A 12,927-nucleotide genomic window follows, 5' to 3' on the forward strand; every position below is an offset into this window, starting at 1 on the left:
GCTTTAAAGGGAATAGAACCTCAGGTATTTGGTGTGGAACACCAACATTTCCAACATTGCCCGCTTCCTCGTATGGGTTTAGATATTTCGGCGCTACTTCGTGAATAGGCGAAACTATAAAGTCCAGGGGGGCTGAAAATATGGTAGTCACGTGACTTTGTGGAGAACTGCAGCGCCATCTATCCGAAGAAATACTATTATTCATTTATTTTGCTAGTGGCGGTTTAAATTTTGATCGATTCATCTAAACATTATCTAATTATTATTATCTTTTTAAAAGCCTCCGAGCATTCTCACTTGGTCAAAAAGGGGGGATTTTAAAAATAGAAATGGCAGCTAATATTCTAATCAGTTTACTTGATGCTGAAGATAATAAACATTATGATATTTTTGTGGACGAAAATGAATTTCGGAGAATATAGAATAGTTAGTTAATTTCCGATGAAACAAATCGTGTAAAAATAATATTTATTGTCAAAGGCTTAGTTTACAACGTTCGTGGCATTCTCGTAAGCCGCCATCTTTAAAAGAATCTTTTTACATTTGACACTTTTTAGCGAGTTCTCAAGGGCAGAAAATTTCTCACGATGAAGTCTTCTCAAGGGAAAAATTCCTTCTCAGAATTTTAATTTTGACGCGCCCCAGGTTTAACATAAGCTTGGGCTTATTGGTGAGCTAGGAGCAACAAACACAAGGAGAACGCAGTTAGCCTTTAAACACGCTAACGAAGGGTTGTGTACGAATTTCATTGGACGAGCGTCACGAGACTTTACGCTGAACGTTTTACGGGCGGGGGGGAGACAATTTCCGAATTTTCCCCTTCCGACGGCAGCAGGCGCTAAAGCGTCTGACCAATGAAAAATGTACACAAGCAGCGTTGCCAGGCGTACCATAATTATGGTACACTTCAATAATTTTACTTAGAAATCTCGGTCGTACCATAATTTTAGCCGTGGTACGCTTTTATGCAATAGTTTCCTTTGTACCATATTTTCAATAATTTTTATTATGATTTTAATTCATGTTCAGCCCCATAGAAACAAAATTGTCTGGAGCTGTAACTCACAACTAAAGTTACTAAACTCAGTTTGCGGCAGTTTGACAGTTCTGCTATACTCAGCTCCAGCACGATATTATTATCTCTAAATTGGGTGGTTTTGGCTCATGTTTCATAAATAAAATAATATTAAAATTTTAAATAACTACAAGTTCTTTGAATACGGCCTATAAGAGGAAATGAAATAATTATTCCAAGAATTCATTAATTTTCGATCAGGGGTGCAATAATTTTCAGTTTTTGACCTGGCAACGCTGTACACAACAAATTCCACGACTATTGACGGTCTGCGTTCTCCTTGTGTGGGGTGTTGTGTTTGTTGCTCCTAGTTGGTGAGTTAGCAAACGAGTTTTCGATTTATAACATACTTCTTTTAACATTTATTATTGAAAGAGTGGCAAGCCGCGCATTTCGACCCTAGGTCCTTTTAACATAGAAAATCCGATATAAAATGGTAATTTAAGAATTAGAAATTCTTTTGGAAATCTGGAATTTAAATTCCGCGTGTAGTGTCTCAAACTTTCAAAAAATGTTCCAACCCTCGAGATCAATTAATTTAATTCATTTGTCGCGAAAAGTAGTCCTCTGGTAATCCCGAAAGGAGGCGGAGGAAGATGGAAAGAGTCGCGTCTCTGAAAAGGTGAGAAAAATACCCGGGAAAAATAATCTTTCGCTCAGATATAACGTAGCGAATGAAGAAGGGCGAGCGAGTCGAGAAATTCCAAAGAAGGAAACGATAAGAAAAGCCGGAGAGAAACTAACATCAAATTCTTCTATAAATCACGCTTGTTCGAGAGAGATTCGGTTGCTCTGGGCAGCTTCTCCTGCCTCCGACGCTCAACAGACAGTGAAATCCTCTTTACTCTCCCACATTTTCGGTATCCCCCCCTCCCTCTTCGGTCTTGGCGCCTTCGAATTTAAATCTCCGTGAAGAAAAGGATTGGCGCGCAAAAGCCGAGAAGCGAAAATGTACGTTTTAGAGATATGGATAAATATGAAACATCAACGCTTATAATACCCCCTTTGGTCTTTGGTTTGACATTTGAAAGATAACGGGGTCGGCTGGAAATGAATGCTAAGAGCTTTGATCCGAATCCACTCTATAACTCGGAGAATGTGGCTCGAGGGACCATATTCAAAGGCGGACCGTGACGGGGAGGGGGTATGATGAGGGTGAGCGAAAGGTTACTTATTGGGATTTGACGATATGTCGAGTTGCTCCGGACCAGTGGCGCACCCAGGAATTTTTCTGGGGAGGGGGGGTTGAGTCCCAAAACATTTTTTTGGTATTAATAAGCGAAAAACGTATGATGAAGGCTTCGGTCATGCTTCATTTATTCTTCCTGGGGGGGGGGGGAGGTGCCCCTACACCTGGGTGCGCCACTGTTCTGGACTTTTAAAAAGAGAAATAAAAAATTATGATTTGAAACGTATTTGCATTTTAAATTATTTTTGGAATTTATTAATTTCATATATTTCTGCAAAATTTCTAATTTCCTTCTCACAGTAGTAGAAACTAAAAGTTGAATTAATCTTATTAATTATTATTATTATTTATTATTATTTATAATTTGAATTATTATTATTTATAATTTGTATTATAATTATTTATAATTTGTATTATTATTATTTATAATTTTTATTATTATTATTATTTATAATTTTTATTATTATTATTATTTATAATTTTTATTCTTATTATTCATAATTATAATTATTATTATTTTTATTATTATTATTATTTATAATTTTTATTATTATTATTATTTTTAATTTTTATTCTTATTATTCATAATTATAATTATTATTATTTTTATTATTATTATTATTTATTATTATTATTTATAATTTATTATTATTATTATTATTATTTATTATTATTTATTATTATTATTTATTATTAGTTATTATTATTAGTTATTATTATTTATTATTATTATTTATTATTGTTTATTTATTTATTTATTTATTTATTGATTTAGTGATCGATTTATTTATTTATAATCAATATTTTCTTAAATTTATTTTAAAGCAATAAAGCTATTAAATTAAATTAAAAAATATTTACTTAAATAAATTAGTTTTAGCTGATTTGATCAGTCAAATAAAACTGAGGGTTCAAAATGGTGAATACATGTCGGATAATTTGGAACATTCCTAAGGGTATAAAAATTATTATTTGAGTCCTTCAGACTCCTTCTGTCCAATTTCATTGAAATGTTTCGCATCTAGCAATACCCCAGTGAACAGGAAGTCCTTAATTCCATTTCCGGAAAAATCCAAATATTAATTTTCAATTTAATTTTATTTTAACCTAGGTGTATTTTTATACATTTTTGTTGTAAGGGACCCATGTCATCTGGCGACTTCTAGGCCCCTTTCGCGTTTAAAACTACCAGGCAAGACATATCATATCCGCTGGTCCTATGGGAGTTCAAATTGGTTGGGGTTAAACCTCCCAAGAAAAACAGACGCAAAAGAAGAAGAGTAACAACTGTTATAATTAATCCAATCGCCAATAGCAAGGCCCACCCCGAATGACAATACTCCCGCCCTCAGTGGCAAATCGTAATTTACGAAAGGACGGCTCTCGGTTGTATTAGCTTAAATATACAAAATATATGGACATTTTCGGCGTATAGCAAACTCCGGTCAAGAATATAAGCGCGGCAGTTCTAGAGATTTCCCCCGAGTACGAGCAGACGCGAGGCTTAACGAACAACGTGGTCGAAAGGGCGCCTACTTTAGCCCATTTCCGGCATCTTCCGAGCCGTTAGCTAGACGGGCCTCGGCCGAACGCTTCTTAATTGAAGCGAGAGGTCGGCCTGCCCTGAAAACTCACTTGAGAAAATCCGGACGAATGCCGCCGCGATAAAGGGCCCTAATGAGAGTCGCTAGGGCTAAATCCATAAAGAAGGTTTAGGCTAGTCGCCGTTACCTCGAAGTTAAGGACGCTATGGAAATACTTGAAGATTATCAGGCTTTTTCGAGGAATTTTATAAGCCTCGCCAATTCTAACTTTAGACGCGTTAGGCTTAAAAAATGCCTCGGGAAAGCTCGACTTTCCTAGACGTAGTGCCTACACTTTTTTCCGTTATCAACGTAGTATTTCCATCAGTAAAGTCTCGGAAGCGGGTCGTGTTTTTATATTAAAAAAGGGGACGTGGGGGGGGGGGGGTGAGGCATTTTTCATCCCCCTCTCTCTCGCACTAACTAGAGGGGTTTCCCGACGAATAAATTGAAAGTAATAATGAGCAATATCAAGATTTATGGAGGCGATATTTCTCCGTTTTTTATACAGAAGCGCATTTCCAAAATGAAGCATTCCCCCTTTTTAAAAACGGCCGGGCGGTTTTGCGTAAGTGGTACTTAGGATAATACCCAGCAACCCCTGCTTACTTTATATAAGAAAGTGAAAAGTTTTTTTTTCTGGTTAAACCTTATCTTAAAATTTCCTCAAATATACGCCTATTTTTGTTATCTTTTACTAAAATTCACTAGGGCTAAACGGGACCTTTCTCCGGAAAAATAATGAAAAATTTATAATTTAGAACGTTAGTATGTCGGAAATAGGTCAAAGCGCCTGTAGAAGTGTTCTACATGCATTACATCGGTGTTCAGGGAGAAGTAACCCATCAGGAGCAGTATGAAGCTAAACACAATTTAAACGGACGAGACACATGGCTATTTCTTTATTAAAGATTTTAACAAAAAAATTAAAATAAGTGCAATATATAGTCATACTTAAAAATATGTTTGACACTAAGATAATGAGAAGACAGAATATAATTAAACCGACAAATTACGCAAACAACCTATAGTATCTAAAATTAGGGTACAACTCGTACAAGATTTTTTATCGAACGCCCTCCATAGTACCGCTGTTTTTTTGACATCATCACGGTTAAGATTACCGATATCAATGATATAAACACCCAGTGGCGTAGCCAGGGGGGGCACAGGGGGCACATGCCCCCCCCGAAACGTATGGTCATACGTACAAATATTTTTATTTTTTTACTTTTTTTTTCAATGGCGTGCCACCCCCCCCCGAAATAAAATCCTGGCTACGCCACTGTAAACACCTTCGATAAATGGTCTTTTAAAATAATTTGATTCCATATACCAGATTTCTGGTTCATTAAAATTAATCACGTGGTTTTAATTTTTTGTAGATTTCCAAATGTAGTCAGCCATACCGTTTTTCAGGATCACCCATCTTTATACAATTTTTATGTTCACTAACCCGTTTAGCGACTTTTAATGCCTTAAGGGGCGTTTGCTTTCACCAATATATGTTTTTTTTACAACTACAATTAAATTTATAAACGATACATTGTTCCTTTGTTTTTAGCTTATTAAATTTTTTGGTTGAATTATTTTTAAAAATACGTTTTAAATTCCCCCTAACTAATAAGACTAATGTTAAATTTACTCTTAATAAACTGTTAAGTGTCTAACTTTAATTTCTAAAATATGGTAACACTAACACGGAATTAAATTTATCAACAGATTTTAATTTTTAAATTATTGGAATTCATGATTCCTGATATTAGGGTTTTTGGGTAGCCAGAGTCAATTAATTGCGTGGTTATGGTTGGTTTATCTATTTCCGGTGTATCATAAATTGATTCAATTCTATGTTTTACATTTTTAAAAATTCCTAATTTTACCTATTTACTATGATAATAATTAAAATTTGAAAATTGCCTACAATGGGTGTTTTTTGGCAATCCAACGAACTAACAAATACCAGAAGTTTATCAACTACCCCCCCCCCCCCAAACATTTTTTAATAAAATAAATATATCATCGACGTATCTCAACCAAAGTTTAATATGTCTTTTAATTTCGAATATTAGATAATAATTTAGTTTCCACAAATTCCATATATAAATTCGGAAACCCCTAATATCAGTAATTATGAATTCCAATAATTAAAAATTAAAATCTGTTGTAGGTTTAATTATATTCTGTCTTCTCATTATCTTAGTGTAGAACATATTTTTTAAGTATGACTATATATTATACTTATTTTAATTTTTCTGTTAGTTTCACAAAGACCTACAGGTCGAAAGCTCAATTTTAAAATCTTTAATAAAGAAATATCCATGTGTTTTTAAATATATTTTTTCCATGGATTAAAATAAAAAATTTAATTTTTAGTAAGTCTTTCGTAAATAACTTAAAACAATTAAACAATAAAAGCGGGAGTTTCGGGGGGGGATACAGAGGGGGATACAGTGGGGGGGAGGTCACAAAAGTTCGTTACCTCACAAATCATTATTTTTTACCGGAACCGAAACTCTCATTTATTTAAGAAATTTTATAATTACTTGTAATAGCTTAGCAACAATAGAAATAATACTTAATTTTAATTGATTTTAAGGTGAATGATGCTACTATAATTAAGGATAGTATTTGTTATGTAATAATGGGGGCCTTTTTAATGGATATAATCAGAATATAATCTATTAAAATTTGATATTTGAGTTACGTAATTTGCGAATGCCCCCTCTAAATTTTAAAACTGAGACTCTATTCTGTAACCCGTTTTTCTACGTTAATTTGTAATAATAGATTGAGCTCTTCGATAATTTATTCGAGTATATTAAACACTTTGAAATGTCTGGCTAACTTAAAATTTCGCTGAAATGATGAAAATGCGGTTCAATTTATCACCCGTTAATTTTATACGGCGAAGTATAGTCGTAGATTAAAGGGACTCTACTACAACTAAAGGATCAAAAGACGTTAAACGGATGATTATTTATTCCACGCAGGCGCCGGTGGCCAAACAACCCTGGGGAGAGCAAGTTTTGGACGCTCTCAAATTCGGGCCGCTCTGTCTGCAAGACCGGCAGAGACAGGCCTGGGACCTGGCGACCGACGAGAACGGACAGAGATACTTGAGGCGGATCATCCTGCATCGATACCAGCAGAGCGAGGACTGTTTGACGCTCAACATCTACACCAAGGTCGGTATCGGAACGCGCTCTCTTCATTCCTTTAAAAGCTCCGGCCTATTTTCATTCCTACCAACTAATATTCAGCTTAAGCCTGGTTTTCACTTGGCGGAAACTCACCGACAGAAAGTTCGACGTCGGCGATATGGTTTTCGACGTTTCGCTCACTGTCGGCGTTTTAGCATTTTCACTTGGCGTTTTTTTTTTGGCGGAAATAAAGCGCTTTTGTTTCTGCCAGCGAGTTCGTCGGTTTTCGTCTGATAGTGGAGATTTAAGCCTAGGCCTAAAAATGGATGATTTATCTGATCATAATAGTGAACTATTGATTAAAGCTCATGTAAACATTTTAAATTTAATGTTATTTTACATGATCTATCGTGTTCAAAGAAATATGAGTTATGAAAGATCGGTTTGTGTGAAAGAAACATACTGGAAAAGAAGGCAACAAGGGTATCATGAAAAAAAAACACGTTAAAAAAATTCACAGAAAAGCATTAACCATCCCCCCTGACGTCACAGTCACCTTTCGAAAATGGTTTTTGATTGGTTGAAAAAGAGCGAAATCGCCCAACTGAGCGAAAAAAATAGAAATGAAAATCGCCACACAAAACCGAAAACCGACGGAATTTCCGCCCGGCGTCGACGGAAATTTTCGCCCATTTTCCGTCGACGCCGGGCTTTTTCGCCCAAAATCCGCCAAGTGAAAACCAGGCTTTAGTTGAAGCCTCTAGAATAGTCCGCCCATATTTTGAATTTCCGAACACGGAGCGCCACCTGCTGCAGCTCAAATCAAGGTTCTCCTAGTCGTAAATAGTGGCGACTTAATCCCGGGAAATACCCGATAACGAGCGGTGGTCACTAATTATCGCTACCAAGTTTCCTTTCCAATCACGCGCATTGTTGGGGGAGGGGGGTGAATTTATTGGTCGCGAATTAGCGAGCTTTCACTAATAAGATCGGTCCGGGGGAGTCAATAAAGGTCGGAGTGGGTCAAGGGGGTTGAGGGTGCCGAAAATGATCTACTCGAGTCAGCGAAAGTGGCTACTCACTCGAGAGTGATTTTGGAAGAGAAACGATCGACGGGGGAGAGGGGAGGGCCCTTTTTACGGGTTCGGCTCGGTAATTAGCGCCCCCAACCAAAACGACGGAGGAAGGGGGAAATCTTTCGCTGTTGTACGCGGAGAGAGCCCGAAGTGCCTATGAAGCCGAGAAGATTTTTGCCAATCGAGCGATTTATCTTTCAACGCGAGGGCGAGAGTTCCCTCGCATTTGTAAAGATGTATTTCTTAATTAAGCCAAGAGTCCAATACTCCAATTTCGAGTTGATTGGGATTTCGGCCCCTTCTGAGTTAGTGCCCGTTCTATTTAGAATCATATTCATTTCGGTAATATAAGAAATAAATGGAAGCCTGGAGAAAGATGTGATGGACCGCCTATATAATTCGATTTGTTACCATTGGAGGAGAGAGAATGATGATAAGACCAAAGTTGCTATATCGCCGCTCATATAGTTACTTGGACCGCGTATCACATCAATTGTACTTGTCAGGTATGGTGAAAATACAGGGTGTTTCAAAAGGTGATGCAAAAGTTTTAAGGAGTTGTAGGGGGTGAGTTGAGAACTATGCCTATTTTTTCTCCATTTTCCTACGATGAGTTAAAAGAGCGCCAGAGAGCTTCAAAGTGTGGCCTACTAGCCCCTGGAAGTAGGCGGCAACAAGCGCCAAACCAAGCAGAAGGGACTTTCAATACTGTTAAAGTTTACTTTTTTACGCTTGTTACCTCGATTTGTTCACAAAGTCCTTTTTTACCTATCACACGAACCCAAACCTTAATGTTCGCGTTTCCCTGCTGTTTGGTAATTGCGCTTGTTGCAGCCTACTTCCAGCACACTTTGGAGTTCCTTTTAAAATTAATTAATAACCTGAATGTTCGAATTTCCCTGCTGCTTGGTTTTGCGCTTGTTACAGCCTACTTCCAACGGCTAGTAGGCCACACTTTGAAGCAATCTGGCGCTCTTTTAACTCATCGTAGGAAAATGGGAAAAAAACAGGCATCCTTCTCAACTCACCCCCTACAACTCCTTCAAATTTTTGCATAACCTTTTGAAACACCCTGTATCCACAAAATTCACTGCGCAATAGAGCAACAATTCCACCAATCGTGCTTAAGCCAGAAAGAGGTCAGTGTGGTTAGACGAGGAAAAGTCTAAGTGAGAGAGTCTTAGACTAATTTATGAAAGAAAAATATCAATTTCGGGAGACGCTTATTTTAGTTCTCGTTATGGAGGAAATAAGGATTTTTTTCTTCAACTGCGCAACTTTAAGCTTTTTCCTTGAACGAATAAAGCCAGCAAACAGGAAAAATTCGGTTTTAAAAGTGGCTCGCCCAAAGAGGGGTTCAAACGCGCATCGCGCCATCTCTATTCGGCGGAGACAACTATACCAATATTTTTATAAACTTAGCGTCTGCTGCTACATATCGACACGCGGTACGATACCTTCGCTCTCATTTCAGTAAATTCAATTTTAAAGGACCATTCCATTTTTGGAATTTCAATGGATTTCTACTAAATTTTGGTATAACAAACTTAATATTTTTCATATGGATTTTTTCGCGAGATCTTGTATCACTACGACACTTCTCATAGCGACCAATCCGAGTCATCTTAAAAGTTTACTTATTTTTGTCAAAATAGAATAATATATAAGCTTTAGCTTAAATAAATCTACTCGGAAAATTCACTATCCCACCAATTTTACAAAAATGTAGCAGCTGACGCGAAAGAATAGAAAAATATTGGCATAGTTGTCTTCGTCGAATAGAGATGGCGCAAAGCACGTTTGAATCTCTTTTTGAAGGTGGGACTCCCGCCACCCTTGAGCCACTGTTAAAACCGAAATTTCCCCGGTCCGCTACTCCTCCTAGCTTTCTCACTTATTTTTTAATAACGGCACGCGACGCACGCTCGGTGGCACGTTTTAATTAACTCGAGCCACCGAGCTTCGTCATGCGCCGTTATTAAAAAATAAGTGAGAAAGCCCCTAGTGTTGTGTAACCACAGTTGGAGTAAAATTCTTCGTCTTTGCATTAATATCTTCCTTATTGCAGTAATATCTTCCTCATTGCATTAATATCTTCCTCATTGCCTTAATATCTTCCTCTTTGCCTTAATATCTTCCTCTTGCATTAATATCTTCCTCATTGCATTAATATCTTCCTAATTGCATTAATATATTCCCCGTTGCCTTAATATCTTCCTCATTGCATTAATATCTTCATCATTGCATTAATATCTTCCTCATTGCATTAATATCTTCCCCGTTGCCTTAATATCTTCCCCGTTGCCTTAATATCTTCCTCGTTGCATTAATATCTTCCTCGTTGCATTAATATCTTCCTAATTGCTTTAATATCTTCTTAATTACATTAATATCTTCCCCATTGCCTTAATATCTTCCTTATTGCATTAATATCTTCCTCATTGCATTAATATCTTCCTCGTTGCATTAATATCTTCCTAATTGCTTTAATATCTTCTTAATTGCATTAATATCTTCCTTATTGCATTAATATCTTCCTCATTGCATTAATATCTTCCTCATTGCATTCCAACTGATTCTCAGATCGAAGTTGCGTTATTAGAACCGAGGAAATAATTGTGATAAATCAGATATCAGATTTTCCGCACTTACGTTCTGAAATTGTCAGATCAGTTGATACCGGTCAAAAGGCAAACCGGATAGTTTACATTGAAAACTAATCTGAATTTATTTATAAATCGACAAACGGAAAGTGAGTAGATTTCAGATGCCTCACGGTTTTCGATTGTAAATATCCCCCGGTAAAATTGCTTTAGATATTTAATAATTGTTTATTTTGATTTGCTTCCACAAGATCCTTTAACTACTAGCAGGAATCCATACCTCTACTTGGAATGCTTATCGCGGCAGATTTTCGTCTCGATGTGGCTGACGGTTTTATTTGATTATAGGCCAAAACTATTCGCTCGCTTTGGGACACCTTTTACCCCAAACTACCAACTTCTTCCATACTCAAAGAGCCCAAATAAGGAAATAATGGGGATGACGCAGCACCAAAAGTTTTTAGTTGCGACCCCTAGTGGTGAAGTTAATTTTCCTGAAAGAGCCCAGGGGTTTCGTTGGTGTCATTCGATAGATATTAGCAAATTTAGAACGTGTAAAAAAATTCCAAGTCGTACGTTATTTCAAACAATAGTTACAACTAGTTTAAGGGTTGGAAAAAGCCATTTTGGAGCGTGTGAACACGCGATTTAATTCGAGAGACGCGCGTGGATAATTTTTCTAACGGTTGCTACGTTACAATTTAATAATTTTGAGATCGGGCAAATTGAAACCTTTATTGAATATTCGTTCGCAATTAATAAATCTTGAAACTAGTATGATAAACGCGTTTGAATAGGAACTCTTTTTTAGGTTAAGATAAAAACAGAATAGAAAAAAATTATAACAAATTTCTTTATCGTTTTCACCCCGAGTCTGCGGGGGGTGATAAAAAATATCTCGCGCAGGCTGCAGCGACTGGCTTATTCGAAACTCGTTTATTTCGAGTGCGGATGAAGTAGAGACAGCCCCCAGATAAATGTCGCTATAGGCTATCTCCGCGTAATAAAGAATAATTCTTTTTCCCGTCGGTGGGGGTCGCTCTCCTCCGTAAAAAGGACGATTCACTTCTATCTCCGGCGCGCTGCTTTGATATTTATTCAGCCGTTGATCTTTACCGAGGATACCGGCTCAAAACGTTAAGAGCTTTCCCATAGATATCGACTCCGAAAGATGATATTTTTTCGCAGTCAGCGCCTTCTAGCGGAAACGGACTTATGGAAGGCTCACTTCACTCGTTCACCATTTTGACAAGGTATCGAAAAGAGCCTGGGAACTAACATTAAATATTTAGCACTTTCCGCGAGGCTTCGCTACTAAAATATTCCGAGAAAGAGAAGCGAATGTGATTTAGATTTGGATCGCGTCTCCCATTTAATGTCTAAAAAGTCTTTTTTTCTAAAGCTACAACGTTACTTTAGTTTCTAAAACGGAACTTTGAAAGAAATCATTTTAAATTTATTAAAAACAATATTAAGCTGGAATCTGGAAAATACGATTTCGTAAGCGATTTATGTTTTTACTTTTATTTTGAAAAACACGTTTTTAAATTATTTATTTTTATGAAATATAAATCGCGTAGAGTTGTTAAAAATTTAGAAAAGCTGCTGGTAATCCTAGATCCGTTTCTTTAAATTTTAAACTAGGGTTGTTAATTTTCCGGAAAAATAAAATGCTGAAAAATTTCCAGAAATCGGAAAAATAAAAAATTAAAACATAAATTACTTTTTAAGGGTTTTTAATGTTTTCAACTTTTTATCGATATAAAATGTCTAATATCAGTAAAAATACTACAAAACAAAATTAGGCGAAAATGCCGCTTTATTTAAATTTGCAAGCAATATATTAGACTAATCATTTAATTAAAACTTTTTTATTTTTTTCGGAAAAATAAGAAAACATTTCCGGAAAAAAGGCCTCGGTCATTTTCCGGAATATTTTCCGACTTACAACACTATTTTAAACCAATGGCACAATTTTAAAATGAAAGATGCAGCTTTCTTTAAAAAATCTCTGAATAAACGTCCGTAATTTTCACTCGAATTAGTACTTTTCTTAAACCTAATTAAAATTAGGTCACTTTTCGTATTCAGAGAGAGGACGAATTGCATTTCTCGTTCAAAAATTACATATATATATATAATTACTAAACTTAGCCAGGCAAAATTTGTAATTAGTTTAAGGTCATAGGTCGAGGCAACGGTGGCGAAACGGCATAAATTAAAATACGTTTAATTAAAATTAATCTGGTGATGTAGAT

General features: G+C 36.3%; 1 protein-coding gene across 1 annotated transcript in view; it reads left to right on the top strand.

Moving 5' to 3' along the window:
• Window positions 1-12,927, top strand: part of LOC149936228 (fatty acyl-CoA hydrolase precursor, medium chain-like) — a 64,368-nt gene that overhangs the window by 7,529 nt on the left and 43,912 nt on the right. The window contains exon 2 of the mRNA XM_090152973.1: window positions 6,841-7,035. Coding sequence (XP_090009099.1) covers window positions 6,841-7,035 — 195 coding nt within the window. The remainder of the gene's footprint in view (window positions 1-6,840; window positions 7,036-12,927) is intronic.

This window comes from Leiobunum rupestre, chromosome 7 (genome assembly GCF_980474605.1).
Source record: "Leiobunum rupestre chromosome 7, qqLeiRupe1.1.hap1, whole genome shotgun sequence".
NCBI classification, from domain to species: Eukaryota; Metazoa; Arthropoda; class Arachnida; order Opiliones; family Sclerosomatidae; genus Leiobunum; species Leiobunum rupestre.